Below are 19,469 nucleotides of genomic sequence, written 5' to 3' on the forward strand. Positions count from 1 at the left end.
CCAAGAAGTAGGAGGCCGATGCGCTTCCTTGGTCGGCTTGATCTTCAAGCCAGGATCGGTCGGCTGTGTCTGGATCGTCGCAGTACAGCGAGAGCGCAATCTGGTCGCTCGGTGTGAGGCCGATCCGCAGCTGTCCGTTTGGATTGCACAGTTCTGCCTTCTGGCACCATTTGTTGAAGCGAGCCACCTTGGAGCTAAGGAGAGGACGGGCTTGTTTGCACACTCGGAGGAGGGTCTTGATGGTGTTGTGATCAAGGGCGAGTTGGAAGCTGTCGTTGCAGCAGATGATTGTGAAGATGTCTGGGCTGTGTTCGAGTGAGTGCTGGGTGATATCGGTCGAGGGATGGACACTGGCAGCCATGGGGGCGATGTGGAGTGGGATGTGATGAGAGGACGGCGATTATGTTCAGACGATGAGTTGAGATGAGACGAGATGAGTGGAACCGGAGTGTGGCACAGTCACCAAACCAGGGACATGGCTGGATCCACGGATCGAGTGCCAGTCAATCGATGCTTGTCATTCACATTCCCACACATTCCCACACATTCCCACAAATTCCCACACATTCCCACACATTCCCACACATCCACATTCCATTTTTTTTTTTCTTTCTTTATTGTGCGCCGCCGTGGCGGCGCACTAGCCATCAGGACCCCGTGGTCCCCGGCATCTCGCTCTTCATGGAGTACATCGAGTGTTTAAAAGTCCCACTCAGGAATGTCGCCGGGCCTGGCTTGCCATCCAGCGAGTCTCCACATCAGGGTATGGAAGATCTGTTCCAGATCAGTCCACAGACCGTTGAAGGCCTGTCCCACGATGGGTTCTTCGTATTCCAGCTTGCCAACCTCTCCCAGCATATCCAACAATTTATCAATAGGCCCGACACCTTCGGTCTCGGGCTCGGTCCATCCAGTGAAAATATCCTTATAGCCCTGTACCAGGGCGTCCAAGGCGTCTTCCTCATCCACACACGTCTGTGCGTGGGATCTGCTCAGTTCGATTCGGCCTTCGCCGTTGCGTTTGCACTTTTTGCAGAGGCGGTACTTGCCGTGTGGGTGCCCGGGGAATGCCCCCAGTCTCCACCACACCATTACTACGTGTAGTCTTCGTGGGATGCTTGGTCCAAGTTGGGTCCAGACTCCCGACATCTTTGTTCTTGGTGTGCACGCAGCCGTCAGCTGCTGTCCTCGCTTGAACGATGTGTGGGCATCGTGGGTCAGCATGAGTGTTTTGACCGACAGAATCTGTGTGCGATCCGTGGTCGAGTCGTCGTCCTTGGCAAAGGCCATGGACATCGAGAACGTGGCGTTCTTCTCCTTGCGGGTGCAGGTCAGGTTCCATTGGATGCTTTCGTAGAAGGACTTGCCAAGGTATGGCTGGTCCTTCATCGCCGTGGATCGGATAAAGCGGGTGATGAGGGCGATCATTTTGTCGTCGTGTGTGGCGACGTCTTCCCATCGTGCTCGGCATTGGATGCCGAGGACCTTGGCTCTTGTCGCCATCGTGGGTAATCCGCAATTGAGGTGCAGTGCTCCGTGTGAAGTCGTGCGAGCGGTGCGGAACAGTAAGTTCAGGCAGAAGGTTTGTGTCCGGTGGAGCCGCTTCTGTTCGTTCTTTGGGATGGCGTCGAGGGCGAGGCCGTATTCCATCATCGGCCGCAGGAACGTGCGGTATGCAATCGTTAGGGTCTTAGCCGTGAGGTTCCCAAGGGTCAGGCCCATCTTGGCCATGTTGGATGCTGCTTCTCTTGTCCTGGTCACCATTCGGTCGACTTGTTTGTCGATGCGGAATCCATTGACGTCGATCATGGCGCCGAGGTACTTGAAGATCTTGGTCTCAGGGAGGTTTTGGCCATAGAGGCGCAAACCCGTTTGTTTGTCGGTGCAGTGGTCTGAGAAGATGACCTCGCACTTTGGGGGTGAGAACCTGTACCGGTTTCTCCGGCTGTGGGCCTCGCACAGATTGAGGAGTGGTTGTGCTTGTCCAGGTTTGCAGATCAGGACACCGTCATCGGCGAACCACAGTGAGTTCACTTTGATGGTGGCCCCGTTGCGTCCCTGGAGGGGAGTGCCTCCCATATCTCGAAGACGTCTTGGTAGATCGTCGATGAAGGCGCTGAACATGAGTGGGCTCAGCACCGATCCTTGGATCAGTCCTTTCTGGAGCCATACTGGCTTGGATCTTCTGCCCTTGCTGACCATTTGGATGGATACCCGGTCAAACATGGCTTTGAGGAAGCCGAGGGCGATGCCGTTCATTCTTCGCTGCTTGAGCTTGGTCCAAAGTCGCTCGCGCCATACTGTGTCGTAGGCGGCTTTGATGTCGAGGAAGATCAGAGAGTACTCCTCACCGTTCATCTTGTGGTGCTTGATCAGGGTGTCCAGGGCGACGATCTGGTCAAGGGTTCCTCGTCTGGCTCGGAATCCGCCTTGGGCGACGTCCATGTCTCCTGCCTGTTCTGCCAGGAAGGGGAGCATGATCCTTTCCACGATCTTCCTGCAGGTCTGGGTGAGGCCGATAGGGCGATACATGGCCGGGTCCAGGGTCGATCCCTTCTGCTTGTACACTGGGTGGATCAGCACGCTGTTCCATTCGCTTGGCACCACACTGGCCTTGAGCGCCGCCATGATGATCAGGCGGAGCCACTCGGCTATCACTGGTGCGACTGGTATGAGCATTTCGCTCTTGATCTTGTCGGATCCCGTTGCCTTGCGGCGTGGTGCCTTCTCGATGGTCTCTTGGATGTGCTCCAGCGATACTTCTGGGAGCCGCTTGTCGGGCGGCAGGAGGGTCGCCTCCGTGCTCAGGGGTGGTGGGGTTATACTTCTGTCGTACTCTGTCCCGCTGTCCTGCGAGGCAGAGGATACCTTGCCAAAGTGCACCACGAGTTTCTCGAGAGTCGGATCCGAGTTGTCAAAGAGATGTGATCCTTCCCTCTCCTTCCTCGTGCGCATCGCTCCGATGGTCTTGGTCATCTCGGAGCACTTCTGGGTGTCCATGGTGGCCATGGATTCCTTCCATGACCGTATGCCGTTCTTGCGCTTGAGCTGGGTGATGGCCTTTCTCGTGGACCGAAGCTGACGACGCAGGTCGTCCAGCTCTTCCGTGTCGTACTCGGGGGTCTGGGCGAGCATTCTGCTCAGGCATCGCCGTTCTCGTTCCAGGCGTCGAATTTCGGGCCCCTGTGTGCCCTCGATCCGACCAGGGCTGATGCTGGCGCTTCCGATGGTCTCGCTGGCGATCAGGTCGATCGTGGTCTTGAAGATGCTCCACGCGTCGTCCATGGACTTCTGGGCTGCGGCTTCGCTGATGGCAATCTGGCTGCCCTGTTGAATGGGCGTGAGAGCCTGTTCCATCAGCTCGGTGCATCCGAGTTTGGCGGCGTTGAATGCGCGTATGTACTTTCCCTTGACTTTGGGGTATCGAATCATGCCGATCCGCCATCTCCAACAGTCCGTTTTGGTATATCGCTCGGGTTCAATGTTGATCTTGGTCCAGATCGGTTTGTGGTCTGATTCACCGTATCCTCGCTTCGAGTCCACCTGGAGGACGGGCGGGGGTCGGGCCAGGTTCCTGGATACCAGGATGTAGTCTATTGTGGAGACTTGGTTGCCGTTCGTCCATGTGTGCGTTGGGACGGCTATGGGGGCGACGACTCGCGTGTTGGCTGTTCGTATTGTGTCTTCCATGATGATAGCTGGTCTCTTCCGCCGTTTCTGCTGAGGGTTCAGCATGCTGAGGCGGGTGTTAAAGTCGCCCATGACAATGACCTGGGCGTGGGGTTTGCGACATTGTTCCTTGATGGACTGCATCGCTCGCTTGAACTTGACTGTGTCCAGTCCCGGAGGCAGGTAGAAGCATCCGATGTATGTTCGGCTGCCGTACCTGATCCAGGTGAACAGGCCGTCCGGGTCTATCCCTTCGACGTTTAGATCGTTGGGATCGATGGTTTTGCTGTTGTATAGGATGGCGATGCCGCCACCCTTTCGGTCTGTTCGACGGTGTTCGACGACCGTCAGCTGCTTCCACGGGTTGGTCGCTCCGGGGTAGAGGAGCGTTTCCTGGGTGGCCAGGATGTCGACCTTGAGGTCTTCTATGAGGTTCTTGACAGCGGTTTGCCTCGCATGGAGGCCACGGACGTTGAAGGATGCGACGGTCAGCTCTGTCCGTAGAGCGCCGCCTCCTGTTGGGTTCTCACTTATCATTGGGGGTGATGGTTTCTGCGTCGCTGACGTCACCATTCTCGTTGTTTTCGTCTGCACCACTCAGGTCCATGAGTTCCGCGCAGTCGTTTGGGGTTTGGGGCCTATCCAGTTGGGTGGCCTCGATGCGGATGTCGCGGCGGTTGACCGTCTCTCCGTCAAGGATGGATCTGGCCAAGCGGTCAAACTCCTGGCGGTATGCCAGGGGAATCTGCATCTGGAGGCTCCTCTTGACCGTGAAGTCTTTGGCCCTCTTAACGCGGTTGAGGGACTGCAGCATGTGTGTCTTGAGCTGCTCTTTCTCATTCTCCTTAGTTTGGGACTTTTGGAGCTTCTTCTTGATGGGATCGTAGCCGGTCAGGAGACTCAGCTTCTTTCCCTTGTCGGTGGGGAGGTTGAGGATTTTGGAGAGGATCTCCTCCTTCTTTGCAGCGTCACGGATCAGGATCTCGATGACGTTATTCTCCGGGAACGAGATATCGGCGATCTCGCGGCTGGGGATGCCGATGCTCTGGAACGTCTTTCTGACGAGTCCGTAGGGGAGTCGCTGGATCCCTTTGACGTAGACCCACTCCATTCGGTTCACCTTCTCGCGGAGGGGCTCGTTGGTGATGCTGCTGTTGTTGATGTGGCCCGAGATCCAGGCCGGTCGCTTGGTGGCGCTGGGGACGATCTTCAACTCTCTGTTGGGGACTCGTCCGGTGGTGAGGATACGGCCACACTCGGCCATCTTCTCGTTTCCAGAGAGGCTCTGGACGTGCTCTGTGGCCTTGGCGATGTTGGCCTTGAGAGCCTCGCTGTAGCTCATCATGGGCGGTTTGGACGCCGAGTCCTTCTTCTGGGTAGCCCTTTGGGGGGCTTTTTGTGCCTGTTCGGCTTTGATCTTCTCGATGACGTCTTCAACCGATTTGAGGGTGTCTTGGATGATCTCGATAGCGCCGGTAGACAGCTTGGCTTTGTCGGCGCTCTTGGCGAGCTTGGTTTGGAGGGCCTTGAGGGTTTCAAGGGCCGACAGATCTTCGTCGTCGCTTTCGCCGCAGCTGTCGCTCATGCTGCTGGTAAGGTCAATCTCGGGAGCGTCTGGTGTCAAGTCAGGCTTGATCCGTGCATAGGCAGCGGCGCACTTTCTGTTGAACCCCTCGATGATGGCTTGATCTGTGCTGTGGAGGAGCTCTTCCGCCCTGGCGGCGGTGCCTCTGGACATAGCGGCCCAGGCGTGGAAGCAGGTCATCTTGAAGTGTCCGTACTTCTCTTCGCATCCTCTGCTGCAGATGCGGTGGCCTTTCTCGTCGATTGTTGACGGTGCACCACAGTACACGCACTCGGGGGTGACGAGGAGGTGTCGGGTGGCCCAGAAGAAGAGCTCTGCAGGGACTTGTTCGAGGGGGATCTGCTCGAGCACCTCTCTCTGTTCTTCTTCATTTCTGCTTGTCCAAAGAGCAGCAGCGATGGTTCCTATGTCGATCTGGCCTTGGGGAGGGGGGGTGGAGGGGAGGGGGGCTGGAGGGGGAGAGGGAGATTGGGGGGGGCCGGAACTTGACAGAGGTGTTCGCTATGCGTCCTCGTTTGAGCTGGATTACAGTTGGCTTGGTGTTCTTGGAGGTCCTGCCTGCCATCTCTGGCTTGGCATTCTTGGAGGTCCTGCCCGCCATCTCTGGCTTTGAGCTTAGCGGTGTGGTTTATCTGTTGGTGTGTGTATTCTCTCTCGCTCAGAATCCCGCAAAATCGAGATCAGGTGAGTTGATCCACATTCCATCACTCCAACGTTTCATCCCGTAACTCGGTCAGTAAAGCGGTCAAGCAGCTCCTCAACACATGCAGCATACAGCTCGCCTAGTACAACCAAGTGATCGATATCTGGAAGCAGCTCGGCCTCCCCAACAACCCTCTCATCGATGCCATCAACCAGGACGGCAGCAACACGATCCCTCCCTTCTTGGGTGGCATATCTCCATGACGGTTGCATCAGTCACGACTAAATCAATGCTGCAAGTACCCTCCTCGACAGTGGAGCCCTTGCTGTCGCCACCGATATCGGCCAGTCTACCGAGTCAGGTCGTCCAGAGGTTCTTGACATCCTCGAGGGACTGGACGAATCGCCCTGACCGACTTGGCCAACATCGGCGGGTCTGTGTCTTCGCTAGTGCTGACTGAACCAGATTCAATGCCTTCATACACTCCCGATCGGCCATCCATCACGACGATAATCGGCTCGGGTCATACAGCACGATTTCAATTGGCGTTTCTGACAGACTCCCTTGAAGTCGCTTGAATTGATGTACCAGAGTTGCAGACATGCTTGTCAAGCGAGTCGATGGCTGGGTCGGTGCGAGAATTGGAGCGAGCAGCAGGTGGTAAGATCTGCAAGCAGACCAAGTTAGCCGGTATCAAGACTGAACTATGGCATCGCGAGCAACCAATTCTCCAGTCGACAAGAGACACCTCGCAAAGTACTGAAGCCGCAGGATGCCCGCACAGCCAAGTGTTTCGTGTTCCATCATATACCATGCTACCATCCGGCGGATTGCAGATCTGAGTCCGAGCCAGACCGAGATGCCACCCATCGCTGGATCTATGATCCGGTTAAGCACCATCTCCATCGAATCACGATCAGGTGCATTATCGATGTATTCTGCGATTCGACTCGCTCGTGGTGATCGTTTCACTGTCAGACAGCCATCGCAGATGTCCCATTGGTGACAATGAACATCGTCAGCTCAGCATCTCCCAAGGAGTGCCATTCTACTGGATAGGCATTTGCGAGTCGATGGTGGGTGGGACCCATTCCAAGTCTCCAGCCTGCATCTCCGACTCGGCGCTCTGCCAATATTTCGACTCGATGCAAACCAAGATTTCCTCAAGCTTCTCTGCTTCTACGCTGTTGGATTGATCTCCTTCGAGCACCATTCTCACTGAGTCGTAGCGAGCCTTCATAACATCTAACATCTCCAGCTTCTGCTCGTCCACGACTTCGTGATTGTATGCTTGCAGCTTGATCTCTTCAAAGTCGGCGCTGTCCAAGAATGTCTCGTTTCTGATCACCACGGAGTGCTTGCGGATATAGACACTGCAGGCCGCCACTTCTTTGATCACTTCGGCCTCAGAAGCAGTGAATCGATTCAACTTTTCCCGGAGTCGCCTCAACTCCTCAGCTGCCGAGAGCAATTGATATGTTATCCCACCAATAATGACCTGTCCGATTGTCGTGGTCTTTGGTTTCTTGACATCAACAACAAAGTTGACAGTTTCGCGATAAGAACTCGGGTGTCCACAACTCGGATGGGCTCCATCAGAGAACTGGGAATTATTGACATTTTCAAGAAATGCTTTGGTGGGTTGGCTAATTCGATGACGAATACCATTGACTTGAACTTCTGTGATACAATCTGGGTGGGCGCAGATCTCTGTCCCGTTTGGGTAATAGCTCGGCACAGAGATATCTCGGCTTGTGTCAGCAATTTTTGCACCCTTCTTGCTTATCTGTTGAATCTTGATGCCGAGCTGGTCGATTTCCGCTTGCAACTCAGCCTTCATTCGGTGAAACTCAAGGAGCTTTGGTGTCAGCTGTTGAAGGCACGAACGCAGCTTTCTCATCCTGGCAGTCGGTCGAAGATCGTGCGGTTTCATATCTTGGACCCGCTTCATGAGTTGACGGACAGCCGCCGTTGATTTTCTCCATGAATATTGCAACAATTGGATGTTTTCATCAGTTTCGATCATCTGACGCTCGGCCAGAAGGTATCGATAGCTCTCGTTGTCAACCAAGAATGAATTGCAGTCATCGATTGGTATCTTGACACCAGACTGTGTCTCGATCTGCGCAAACAGACTCTGCAGAGCCGTCTTGGTCTCGCCCATCTGGAAGAACGTCGAGCGTGCCTTGGTGAAGACAAAGACGAGGTTTTCAACCACCTCTCGGTCAAAGTACTGCAGGAGCTCCAAGACGCAGAATCTCAACCAGGCCGCTATATTGTTCTGAGAGGCCGGAACTATCATGACGATTCCGTGGATTTCGCCGATGCGGGTGATGTGATCAACAATGTTGGTCATGTTCTTCTTGTCCTGGGCGATTCCTCTCGTGTCGCCCATGCCTGAGGTGTCGATCACCCGTATCTTAACCCGATGCTCATCGTCATTCTCAAAGTCGAAAAGATACGACTGAGGGAACTGGGTCGTGGACTGACCCTCGACATACTTTTCGTTGTCGCTGATGTCTGTGGTGACGTACAGAGCGATGGACAGTGAAGAGCAAGTGTCAGCATTTATCCAGCTCATGGTGTGTGGTGACCAGCCATACATTGAGCCCTGATCAACGCCGACGGGATCAACGTCTGTTCCAGATAAGATTGCATAAGCAGAGTTCCTGACAGGCCCGCTTCTGTCGGACTCTGTCAATGACAACACAGATCTGGATTGCGACACTCGCTTGTTTGATGGGCTTACTCTGTGCTGGGCTGCTCAAATGCAGGGTCGTGGACGTGACATCAACAGCCTCGAAGGTGTCCGGATCGACGAGTGAAAATCGAGCAGGAACAAGGTTGACGGGTCCCCCTGATGCAGAGGCTTGCTCCAGGCTCTCGTAGGTCAGATAGTTGGCGATGGCGTTGATGAGCGTCGACTTGCCCACACCAGTCTCGCCCAAGACCAGGATGGTGATGGGTTTGTTTGAGTCTGGAGGCGATTGGGTCTGCTCTGAGCGACCTGACGAGTAGAGTCGGGCATCATCCAGGAATGTTGCAGAGTAAGCATCGGGTGCGAGCACTCACGGATCTAACGGAATGAGTCGGCACTGGGGAAAGGGGGCGTGCTCAACTCTGGAAATCAAGCTGCAGTCGCCCTCACTGCATCTGCTGGCAGCACTTACCCGTGATGTCTTGGTCTTCTCTGCTTGGCATATTGGTAGTCATGCCGAAGAATGCGATGGCTGGCTCTGGCTGAGGAGGGGAGCGAGTTGGAGTTGGTATATCTACGGTGTCTCGCCCACTGCCCCAGAATCTTGCCCTCCACGTATCGGAGGGGCTGATTGTCCGTCCCTGGCTATGCTACCGTATGCGATCTGGACAAGCGGCATGCTTCGTCGGGAAGGGTATCAGCCAAGGGGTCCTGCACGAACAGGGCGCAACCCATAATATTGCGCCACCGGATCGGCGCCAGGGATCCCGAAAACCTTGGCCGAGCCTTAGTTTGGGATGGCCGTCGCGATTGTAACATCACATGGCATCTGGCTGGCTCCTCATTTGGAAACCATAGGCCACGTGTTGGCGAGAAAATGGGGTTGTGCTCCCAGCGTGCTTTGGTTTGGGGCTGCGGGTGGTCATGCTGGCTTGCTGCCAGATACCCATCTGTCAGCCACCGGCTGCACGCAGTCGTGGGTATCCAAGAAAATACTCTCCCCCAAGCTCGCCAGTCGGTGACGCCATATCCAGAGGGGGATATCCAATTGGGTCCCTGATACCATTTCAATTCCGGTTGGTCCCGGAGGGAGACTGCAGCGGTGACGTCGGTTCTTTTGGGCCCCTGATAAATAAGATGCGATCCCAGTGTCCCCCCAGAACCATCCCAAGCACCTTACTGGCACATCCAGGTTGATACGTGACCCTTGTCGCCTGTTGACTCAACCTCGATCTCGAGAATGTCAACTACCTCCTCCGCCGGGAAGCCGACTGGCGCCAGCAAAGTCATCAACATCCTACTCCTGGGCGAGACTGGTGTGGGCAAGTCGACATTCATCAACGCCATCGCCAACTATCTGACCTATGAGACCCTCAATTTGGCTGCAAGTGGCAACAACGTGATTTCTCTCATACCAACCAAGTTCTGGCAAGACAAAGGCGTTGACGAATGGGTCGAGATCACTGAGAAACGCTTGAATGTCGAAGATGAAAACCGAGGTAAGTATCGAGAGAATCATCACCAAAAGTCACATCCACTGATATTCGGAGAGGAAACTGGCGCTGTCACAGCCTCAGCCTCCCTCAGGTTGATTTCTAACGTCGCGGTGTCATGGTCCGATTGTTGATGAAGCACGAGAGAACGAGGGTTTGAAACTAGGTCAATCTTCAACACGCAGCGCCTGCACCTATCGTTTCATCCACGATAATGGCGATCAATCTGTCGAAATACGCATCATTGACACTCCAGGCATGGGCGACACCCGAGGCTTTTCTCAGGACAAGCAGAATGTCGACCACACCATCAATTACATTGCAAACTATCCCGAGATCCATGCGGTGCTGATCCTCCTCAGGTCCGATAGTGTCAAATTGAACACTTGGTTCCGCTACTGCATCCAGGAGCTCATCGGCAACCTTCACCGTGACTGTTTGAAAAATATGTACTTCATCTTCACGCACTCCAAACTCACCAATGGCAAGCTTGGCGAAGGTTTCCTCACGTTGAAATCATATTTAGAAGAACTGGAGCAGGAATATTCGGTGGAGATTCCAATGAGCCGCTCAAATACTTTCGCAATCGATAACGAATCGTATCGATATCTGCTGGCAAAGGGAGATATTGTCTATGAAGATAGATATCGGAAGGGAATCGAGGAGTCTTGGAAGCACGCTAGATCAACTGTATACAAGCTATTGGAACAAATATCGAACAAAACAACCCACGAAACAAAGCTGACTGTGATACTCTACAATTGTCGCCAGCTTGTGAACCGTAACTATAAAGTCTGGCTGCAGGCGCTGGCAAATGTCAGCGGAAATCTTCAAGGTATGGAGAAGGTTGCGGAGCAGATGAGCAAAGGAAAGATCGGCAACATGGACAAAATCCTCGAGTACACCATCTACACTCCGGTCAAGAGGGAGACTTGCGAGCGACCCCAGCTTGTCTGCACTGTTGCAGGTTGCTACGGGTACATCATCAATGAAGATGGGACAACATCAATCCGGTACAAGACGGATTGCCACAACCATTTGATGAAGCTTATCAAGAAAAAGGCGGACGCTCAAGCCAGTCAACAGTCTCAGGATGCGGGAAATGCAACCCAGCCAGAGCCGAGCTCCAGAGCTGGAGCCCAAGTGCACAGCCCATCGGCCGAGCCATCGTTGGATGAACTCCTTCCTGGCGAGCTACCATCGAGCTTGATTTTTTGGTATCCATCAATGAACAGTTGGGGATATTGCAAGGAATGCGGTCATTGGTTCATGTGGCACCAAAAATGCACAGTAAACTACACGTACGTGCAGAAGTGCGTGTTCAATGATGAACAAATGAAGCTGATCAAGAGCGAACAAAACAGTACAAAGCGAATCGATCACATCAAGAAGTCGTTTGCCAAGTCCAAAGACAATCTTTCGTCTGAAGCTGCTCACATCCGTCAATTGTTAGCCAAGATCGCGGTGACAATCGAGAAAGGCGGTATCATTTCGTATAACGATGCGTTTCTCAAATACATGGACGAGCTGATTACCTCGCAAGAGGGCTCTTTGATTCCCAGCAGTGTTGCTGGGGAAACAACACCCGAGGACAATCGAACATATCTTCTGCGTCAGAAGGCTGAGTACGAAGAACAACGAAAGCTACTCTTGGAGATGAAGCAGGCTGTGACCACAACAATCGAAAGTATTGAAGAGCTGATCAATCTCATTGACGAGCTGTCGCACCTTCGATATATTGGCGACTATATCTCGGAACACACTATCAAGCTCGACATCAAGCCACCAACCTTCGAGACGACTCTGCATTACAGATAAACGACACGACTTACTTCAAGGCGGAATCTTTTGTCAGATCGGCGTGTGAAGCCTGGAGCACCGATACTAAGCCAGCAATCACTCGCTCGACTTGGATCATCGGATAGTGTCGATATATTGACCATTAATGATGTGACCAGACGGTGTCCAGGGGGCATGGGCAATGAAGCTGTCATCCAGGCAAACAAAGCCATTAAATGATCGAGCTGAAATCGATCAGTATACCTCCGTCATCTGGTTCGATGTCGGGCACGGGATCAGGATTAGGGGCGGGTATCAGGTTCGGAGTCAGAGGTATTGTCAGAGTCGGAAAAACGAATGGACATTGTAAATCGGTAGATCAGAGGGAGGAAGTGTGAAAGTGAGAGGGAGAGACATGTGAAGTCCTGCGACAGACAGAAGGCAACCCTGTCAGGGTGGTCGAATGAAGAGGACACAATTGGGCCATTGGAATTGGACAGAGATCGAGTGGGGAATATGACGATCCCTGGACACGAGTGGATTGGGCGAAAGGAACTATCAGACTATACTGTCAATGCACTTGACACCGCGGTGATGGCCCACACAATGAATCGATCAGTGTTAATGGTACAGCACTGTTTGTATATTGGACGTATTGGATGTCTTGAATGTATTAAATGTCAAGTACAACACCACTCGGCGATTGCGGCCTTATTGGAGCCACCTTGCAAGCTTGGACGCTCGGGTTGCATGTTTAGAGGTGCGACCCTACCCTTGGGATGTATCAATCGGGAGGAGCTCGGGGATCAGGGCCACTTGCCGAGGGACTTGAGACAATTGATGGCCTCTTGGTCACCCTGATTTGCTGCCTTTCGATACCAGTAGACGGCTGTGTTGATCTTGGGGACACCATCGCCATTCTTGTAGCACGAGCCGAGATAATATTGGCCGTATCGATTGCCCAACTCAGCCGACTGACGAAGCCACTCGACTGCTTGGGCTTTATCCTCGGTAACCCCCTCTCCCCGGTGCAACAAATAACCAATCCCATACAATCCGTACGAGTTACCCTGGCTCGCTGCTTTACTATACCACTGGAAAGCTTCAAGTCTGTTCATCGACTTCCCCTTGCCTATGTAGAAGCAGCCTCCAAGCCAGACCTGGCTATCGCTGTGGCCTTCGTTGGCGAGCTGCTCAAAGGTTTCCGCTGCCTTCTTCCAGTTTTGAGTGGTACCGAATCCCCTGACATGGCAGAGAGAGGCAAGATGTCGACAGAGCCATTCACGGTCCGATCCAAGGTGGCAGAGATTGAAGAACATGCGCGCAGCGGGGGTGTTTGGTAAAGACCATTTGCCAACCACAAAGCACTGATCCTCATCAAGCTTGAACTCATCCGATTGGTTCTCTCGGATGAGCTTGATGCCTCTCGACTCATCTCGCACGGTGCCCCGGCCGAGATAATGCATCCAGCCAAGCATGTGGGTGGCAATGGGCTTGATGACTGGATCGACGGACTCGGTGCTGACTTCCTGCCAGTGGTGGAAGGCATCGACATCGCTCTGTTCGACACCGTGGCCGATGAATGAGAACCATCCACGGAGGAACACGATGTGGAGTCGACTGTCTTCGCTGCCTTGATCTGCGGCCTTGGAATACCACTCGATGGCTGCGTTGTAATCTTGATCGACACCTTCACCATTCTCATAGCAGCGACCGAGGGCGATCTGAGCCTGAGGGATTCCGCGATCTGCAAGACTGCGATACAGCTCGACGGCCTTGGTGTAGTCTTGGTCGACCCCGACTTCGTTGTGATAACAGCCAGCCAGGTGGAACTGTGCCATTGGAAGGTTTGGGTTGGAAGCCATCTCCAGATAGCGGAAGATATGATCACGGGTGGTCACCCGGTCAGATTCATCCGCAGACTGCTGCTTTTCGAGATCGGCTTGGAGGATCCGTGCCAAGAAGTAGGAGGCCGATGCGCTTCCTTGGTCGGCTTGATCTTCAAGCCAGGATCGGTCGGCTGTGTCTGGATCGTCGCAGTACAGCGAGAGCGCAATCTGGTCGCTCGGTGTGAGGCCGATCCGCAGCTGTCCGTTTGGATTGCACAGTTCTGCCTTCTGGCACCATTTGTTGAAGCGAGCCACCTTGGAGCTAAGGAGAGGACGGGCTTGTTTGCACACTCGGAGGAGGGTCTTGATGGTGTTGTGATCAAGGGCGAGTTGGAAGCTGTCGTTGCAGCAGATGATTGTGAAGATGTCTGGGCTGTGTTCGAGTGAGAGTTGGGCGATATCGGGCATCGACGATGTTGTTCTGGTTTCAGCTTGTGATTGGTGAGTGGAAGATGATACTGTGGTTAAAGCGGGCTCGTTCATGCTAGCCATGTTGACGGAGACAGGAGGAGCCAAGCGGATGATGGAGATGGACAGGTGAGAGGCAGGTCGTGGCGAAGCAAGCCAAACCCCTGGCAATTGGAGGCGAAGCAAGTCCAAGCCACACCGATGGCTTGATGGCTGGATTCGTTGTTGCTCTTGTACTGCCACAGGCACTGCCACAGTCATCAAACATGAAATCAAACATGAAATCAAACATGAAATCAAACATGGAATTGCATGGCATTTACAGCCTTTGGAGGGATATTGTCCAGGTCCTCGAGTCCCTAGACTCCCGCAACGACATCATCGCATCCGAGTAAATACAGCTCTCGATTACAACAAGAAAGCTCCTTCCCGGGATCATGCGCACCCGCGAGGAGCAACTCGACCAGATAGCGGTATGCATTCTTGGGATTCTGACCCGCTGTTTCGCCAGCGCATCCGACCAAACCAACCCGCTCGACTCTCAAGCTCGCATTCTTCCCGAGATCCTGGCGGAAGCTCTGCTCAAAGTACATCAGCGGGCATGTGGCAATGCTGCGAGAGTATTTCTTGCCGCGCTTCCTCAAGGCCGATGGTCGGGGTGACGGATAGATGTGCACCATTCAACGTCAAAGAAACGGATGCAGGGTGATCCATTCATATATTTTTTTATACACTATTAACCTGTTTTCATAGGCTGTCGCAAACGACAGAGATTAGGAGGTTTTTCCAAAGTGAGAGAGAGAGAGAGGGAGAGAGGAAGGTATTTGCCAAGGACGGAGACGCAACGAGAGAGAGAAAGCGGCACAGTCACATTTGGGAACAAACTTGGATAGAGGGAGGGACTCAGAGTAAAAGTCAATTAGTAAACTATGAGGAGTAACGAGGGCGAATACCCGACCCGAGCGGAAGGATATTGGCTAGATTAGGACGAGGCACGGTAGACTACGGTAGCATAAGTAAACATATAAGAGGTCGGTGAGCGCGCAAGCGACTTGGATCGAGAGCAAGCCGAGCAAGATACGCGGAGGATCCGCATAGCTGCGAGAAGAGACACTGAGGACGAGAAGAAGGACGAGGAAGGAGAGGAAGAGCCAAAGTTCTCAAGTAAACACCGGCGATGGGCCTGGCAGCTTGAAAGCTGCAGGATCGATCGCATCCACGTCATAAGCATCAAAGGAACAACGGCAATCCCACGGAGAGCGAGGACAACAAAGGAACATTCCACCACCATCATAAACTTCCCCCCGGCCTCTGGGATGGTGCAGGGGAAGATCCGGCAGATAAGCCATGCCGGCGAGGTGTGGGCCATCATCAGCTGCGCCTTCCAAGAGACAGCATCTCCAGCGCAGCGACGAGCGCTGTGAGGCGGCTATAGCCGAAGCTGGTTCTGCGAATGCGCTTGCATCAGCAGGTTGATGTATCCATCGACATCGTAGAAGACTCCGTCTGGCTGGTTGGCAACGGGGGTGGGCGTACTGGCGATCGACACGGAAGCAGCGGCCATGAGCGGGGCAGATGGCGGCGGAGCGGCCTGTGGGATCGACGAGTAGCCAGGGTGAGCTTGAACAGGATACGAATACATGCCCGCTGCTGCGGATGGGTCCAGGGTGGTTGAGTAGATCGGGTTCTGTAGACCCACGGGCTGTGGCATTGGGTCGGGCGGTGGCATTGTCGGTGTGGCCAGCGCCATTGGTGGCAGCAGCATCGTTGGAGTCAGCTGGGCTGCGGGTCCTATAGGCGCCGACGAGATGGTCGGCGTTGGTGCATTCATGAGGTCCAGCGGGGTCTGTGGCGGCCACGGCGAGAGCGCAGCCGTGCCACTCTGGGACCGAGCAACTTGGGGACTTGAGAGACCCACACCGAGCGAGACTGAACTGCTGCTACAGCTGGTGCTGAGCGATAACGGGTACTTTTGACCATAGCCCTGCGGCAGCGGTGAGACCCGGACGCTGGCAAGACCGCTGGGATGGTCAGGCAGACTGGTGTTGGGCGAGTGACTGCTGCTGACCACATGGCCGGAAGAACCGGGCGACCAGATGGTCGAAGGCGAATATGGCGAGTATGGCGAGTAGCGCGGCGAGATGAGATTGACGTTGCTTGAGAAGGACTCGGCGATCTCGTCAAAGGAGGATACCGACGGAGTGGACGTGGGCGGATTCCCCATGCGGGTTGCTCGCAGCAGAGCCGGGGCCGTGGTGTCCAGGCGCAGAGCGGTGCGGGTCCGCAGGCCCTGTGGACGACCCCGCCGCTTGAGGTTGGGATCGGCGGCCATCTTCTCTCCGGCGAGGCTCGAGACCAGTTGCGGACAATCGATCTGGACCGAAGCCGATCGGCCGCGGCGGAGGTAGGAGACAGGCGACGAGGGTGAGAGCGACGAGGCGCTTGGGGAAGAGGGAAACTGCGTCGACAGGTGCGGGGTGCTGAAGGAATAGACCATGGACGGGAGCGACGGGATCGACGGGTCAGGACGCGACAGCGCCCTGGGCGGATACGGGCCGGGGGGCGCAAGGGGCTGGTGCGAATAGGCATCGAGCGGCGAGAGACCAGCAGCCGAGAGCGGACTTGGGCTCGGGTTTTGGGCCTGGGCTTGAGCCTGGGCTTGAGCATACAGCTGTTCGGAGACGGCGGGCGGCTGCGAGACCACGATGGTGGCCAGCGGGGAGAGCCTGGCTGGAAAGGCTGGCAACGGATGAGTGGAGGAGCTCAGAGTCGAGCCAGTGAGTTCCGACGCCGGATAGGAGAACTCGGGGGCGTATTGATGGGCATTGAAGGCGTACAGGGCACCTTGGTCGACACGCAGCGCAGCTTGATCGATGTGCTGGGGAGCCTCGGGAATGTGCTGAACGTACATGGAAGGAACGTGCGGCTCGGGAAGGCCGACCCGGGCCGCGACAAAGGCCGGGGTCTGGCCGGCGGAACCGACAAGATTCGCCGGATGGGCTGTCGAACCATGGACAGCGGCGACACTTGCGGCTGACACCGGAGCATCAATAGCAACGACGACGGGACTGCCGTCGACCGAGGAGACGGCCGAGGCGGCACGGGAAGACATCCGCGCGGGCGAATCCCGGTCTTGGCTCGATGTGGGTGCATCGGGCAGGCCAGCAGAAGCGAGCGGGCCTGCGGCAGCAGCGAGGGCGACATCCATCTGCACGGAAGCAGACATGGCCGCCAGCATCTGACGCTTATGCGTTTGGCGCTTGTTGCGGAACCAGGTTCGGACGGTGGTGATGTCGATGTCCATGACTCGGCCGAGCTCGACGAGGTCGTCCTTGTGTGGGCGATGGCACTTGATGTAGAGGCCGTTGAGGGCTTCGAGCTGGGCCCGGGTGAAGTTGGTCCGCTTCTGTCGCTGGTGCGGGGGATGGGGCGCCACAGACTCGCTTATCTGAGTCGAGCTGGCAGGGCTGGCCGAGCCGGCAAGCGAGACTGGGATGAGGTCCTGGGATGGCGACGATCCATATCCTTGGAGCGATGAGGCAGCGAGGCTCGGGACGCCTTGGTAGGCCAAGGCCGATGAACCAGGCGGATCCATAGAGGGCAGCGATGGTGTTGGAGGTGGTGAACGGAGGGATGCGAGGACGAGAGAGGAGGAGGCAGGAAGTGCTGGTGATGTGGAGGGGGGAAAGAGCGATGGCAAGCGAAGACGCTGCGATTCCTCGGTCGGGAAAGTGCTGTGCTTGGGAACTGTCTGTGTCCAGAGGCCAGTGCGCCGCGGATGGCCGAGCCCAGAGAGAGAGAGAGAGCGGGCGGGGCGAGCGGGTGGGGTGGATGGCGTTTGGCGGCTTGGAGGAAGGACTTGCGCCTTGGGGTCGGAGGAGGTTGGGAGAGGACGGATAATGGTGGCCAGGACCAGCAGCCGGTCTGGGCAGCAGGAATACAGCAGCCGGTTTCGGGCCAGGATCGGTGTGCCGGGAAGACGACGCTCGCTTGGCCGAGGCAACAGCACCCACAGCCGCACAAGCGCACGAGGCACGCGGGCAAGGCAAGGCCGGGCTGCGTGTGGGTGTGGGGGGGGGCAGGTGGAGGCAGATGGGAAGGCGGATGCTGCCCGGAGGTGTTGGAACGAACGGCTCTTCAAAGCAGTTGAACATCAAACGCCCGGTAAAAAGTCAACTGCCGAACGATAAGAAGCGGTGTCAACTATTAAGCAACATCGACTATGAAGCAACATCGACTCGGCGGTCGTCAGGCAATTCGACAATGCAAGTGTCTGTCTGCCTGTTCATGACTGTGGCGATGAGTTCGCATGTGTGAGCGCGCCCACAGACCCGTGGCAGGCGCGTCGTGGAGTGGTTGTTTGCATCCGAGGCGGCTGCTGACTGGTGCAGCCGCCAGACACATGGGCAACACAGCGACACCACAGATACAATGCTGCAACAGCAGGCACAGTGCAGCACCGACACAGCAACAGTGCCGCCTTGCCGCACTGTTTGTGCCCCGCACAGCGGCCACAAGGCGGTCAATGGTGCTGCGCATGCTGGCGCCCCTTGTGCCAGAGCGCCTCGCTCGCATCGCGCGTCGCCACACCAGTGTCGCACACGGCTGGGTGGGCGTTGTGTCGCCCAGAGGCCCAATCGATTGGTGCAAAACCGGCCAAATGGTCCCTTGTGCTGCCCGCTTCAGGATTGGCCGGCGCTCTTGGTGTCACCCGGCCCGCAGCCAGCGTGTCGGCTTCCGGGGTGCGTGCCTGGAACTCTGTCCTGGCGAGCTAAGCGTCCGCCTTGCACCCGCGAGAAAACGGGCATCCACATTTCCGCTATGCCATCAAGGGATCGCATCGGCAGTCTCCGAGCGAAGCTATGGCTGCGCTACCGCCTCCACAATCGCGGTTCAATGCGGCTGTGGCTGTCGCATCGCAGCGCAGCGACGGAGAAGTGCCCAGGACCCAGAGGAAAGTGGCGCTTTGATTCAAACGGCGTGAGCGGTGCCGTCGGTACAAGGCGCCGCCATATCACCGGCAGGATGGATTCGCCTCGGCAGGCGGTTGAATGCCTGCAGCAACATGCCATCCAGCGGCGGCGATGCGGCCAAACGACGTCCCAAGCTCTCGTCGCGGATCGCAGCAGACAGCTTCGTCCGTGGCTGACTTGCGCACTCGGTCCGTCATGCAGCCGGATGAGTCGCTCTGATGCTGCGGCGGACCATGCCATGTGCGTCGTGAGCGACAGCGTCGCTTCACATTCGACACCTGTAGCCAAACGTGGCTCGCTCCTCACCTCCAGGCCAGATGGACTCGTCCCGC

At 55.7% G+C, this 19,469-nt stretch overlaps 5 protein-coding genes across 5 annotated transcripts; 2 read left to right on the forward strand and 3 right to left on the reverse strand.

The window, feature by feature from the left end:
- The first annotated feature begins 3,760 nt into the window (after window positions 1-3,760).
- On the forward strand, window positions 3,761-5,562 carry BJ171DRAFT_30543 (uncharacterized protein). Its single transcript, XM_053107029.1, has one exon. The coding sequence runs from the start codon at window positions 4,076-4,078 to the stop codon at window positions 5,501-5,503; it is 1,428 nt and encodes a 475-aa protein (XP_052968523.1). The 5' UTR covers window positions 3,761-4,075; the 3' UTR covers window positions 5,504-5,562.
- A 1,383-nt stretch (window positions 5,563-6,945) lies between these two features.
- Window positions 6,946-9,098, reverse strand: BJ171DRAFT_473445 (uncharacterized protein; the record flags this gene model as incomplete). The annotated part of the gene is made up of 3 exons (XM_053108705.1): window positions 6,946-8,417; window positions 8,647-8,904; window positions 9,068-9,098. The coding sequence occupies 3 exons, from the start codon at window positions 9,096-9,098 to the stop codon at window positions 6,946-6,948; spliced, it is 1,761 nt and encodes a 586-aa protein (XP_052968524.1).
- A 660-nt stretch (window positions 9,099-9,758) lies between these two features.
- Window positions 9,759-12,100, forward strand: BJ171DRAFT_30576 (uncharacterized protein). The gene is made up of 2 exons (XM_053107030.1): window positions 9,759-10,094; window positions 10,228-12,100. The coding sequence occupies exons 1-2, from the start codon at window positions 9,836-9,838 to the stop codon at window positions 11,904-11,906; spliced, it is 1,938 nt and encodes a 645-aa protein (XP_052968525.1). The 5' UTR covers window positions 9,759-9,835; the 3' UTR covers window positions 11,907-12,100.
- A 415-nt stretch (window positions 12,101-12,515) lies between these two features.
- BJ171DRAFT_457476 (uncharacterized protein) lies at window positions 12,516-13,708 on the reverse strand (the record flags this gene model as incomplete). The annotated part of the gene is made up of 2 exons (XM_053108350.1): window positions 12,516-13,027; window positions 13,475-13,708. The coding sequence occupies 2 exons, from the start codon at window positions 13,706-13,708 to the stop codon at window positions 12,674-12,676; spliced, it is 588 nt and encodes a 195-aa protein (XP_052968526.1). The 3' UTR covers window positions 12,516-12,673.
- Window positions 13,709-15,593: 1,885 nt separating this feature from the next.
- On the reverse strand, window positions 15,594-17,759 carry BJ171DRAFT_579943 (uncharacterized protein; the record flags this gene model as incomplete). Its single annotated transcript, XM_053113999.1, has 1 exon — window positions 15,594-17,759. One exon carries the CDS (start codon window positions 17,757-17,759, stop codon window positions 15,594-15,596), a length of 2,166 nt encoding a protein of 721 aa, XP_052968527.1.
- Between the last annotated feature and the right edge of the window lie 1,710 nt (window positions 17,760-19,469).

This window comes from Polychytrium aggregatum (genome assembly GCF_025602895.1).
Source record: "Polychytrium aggregatum strain JEL109 chromosome Unknown BJ171scaffold_11, whole genome shotgun sequence".
In the NCBI taxonomy this organism is placed as follows: Eukaryota; Fungi; Chytridiomycota; class Chytridiomycetes; order Polychytriales; genus Polychytrium; species Polychytrium aggregatum.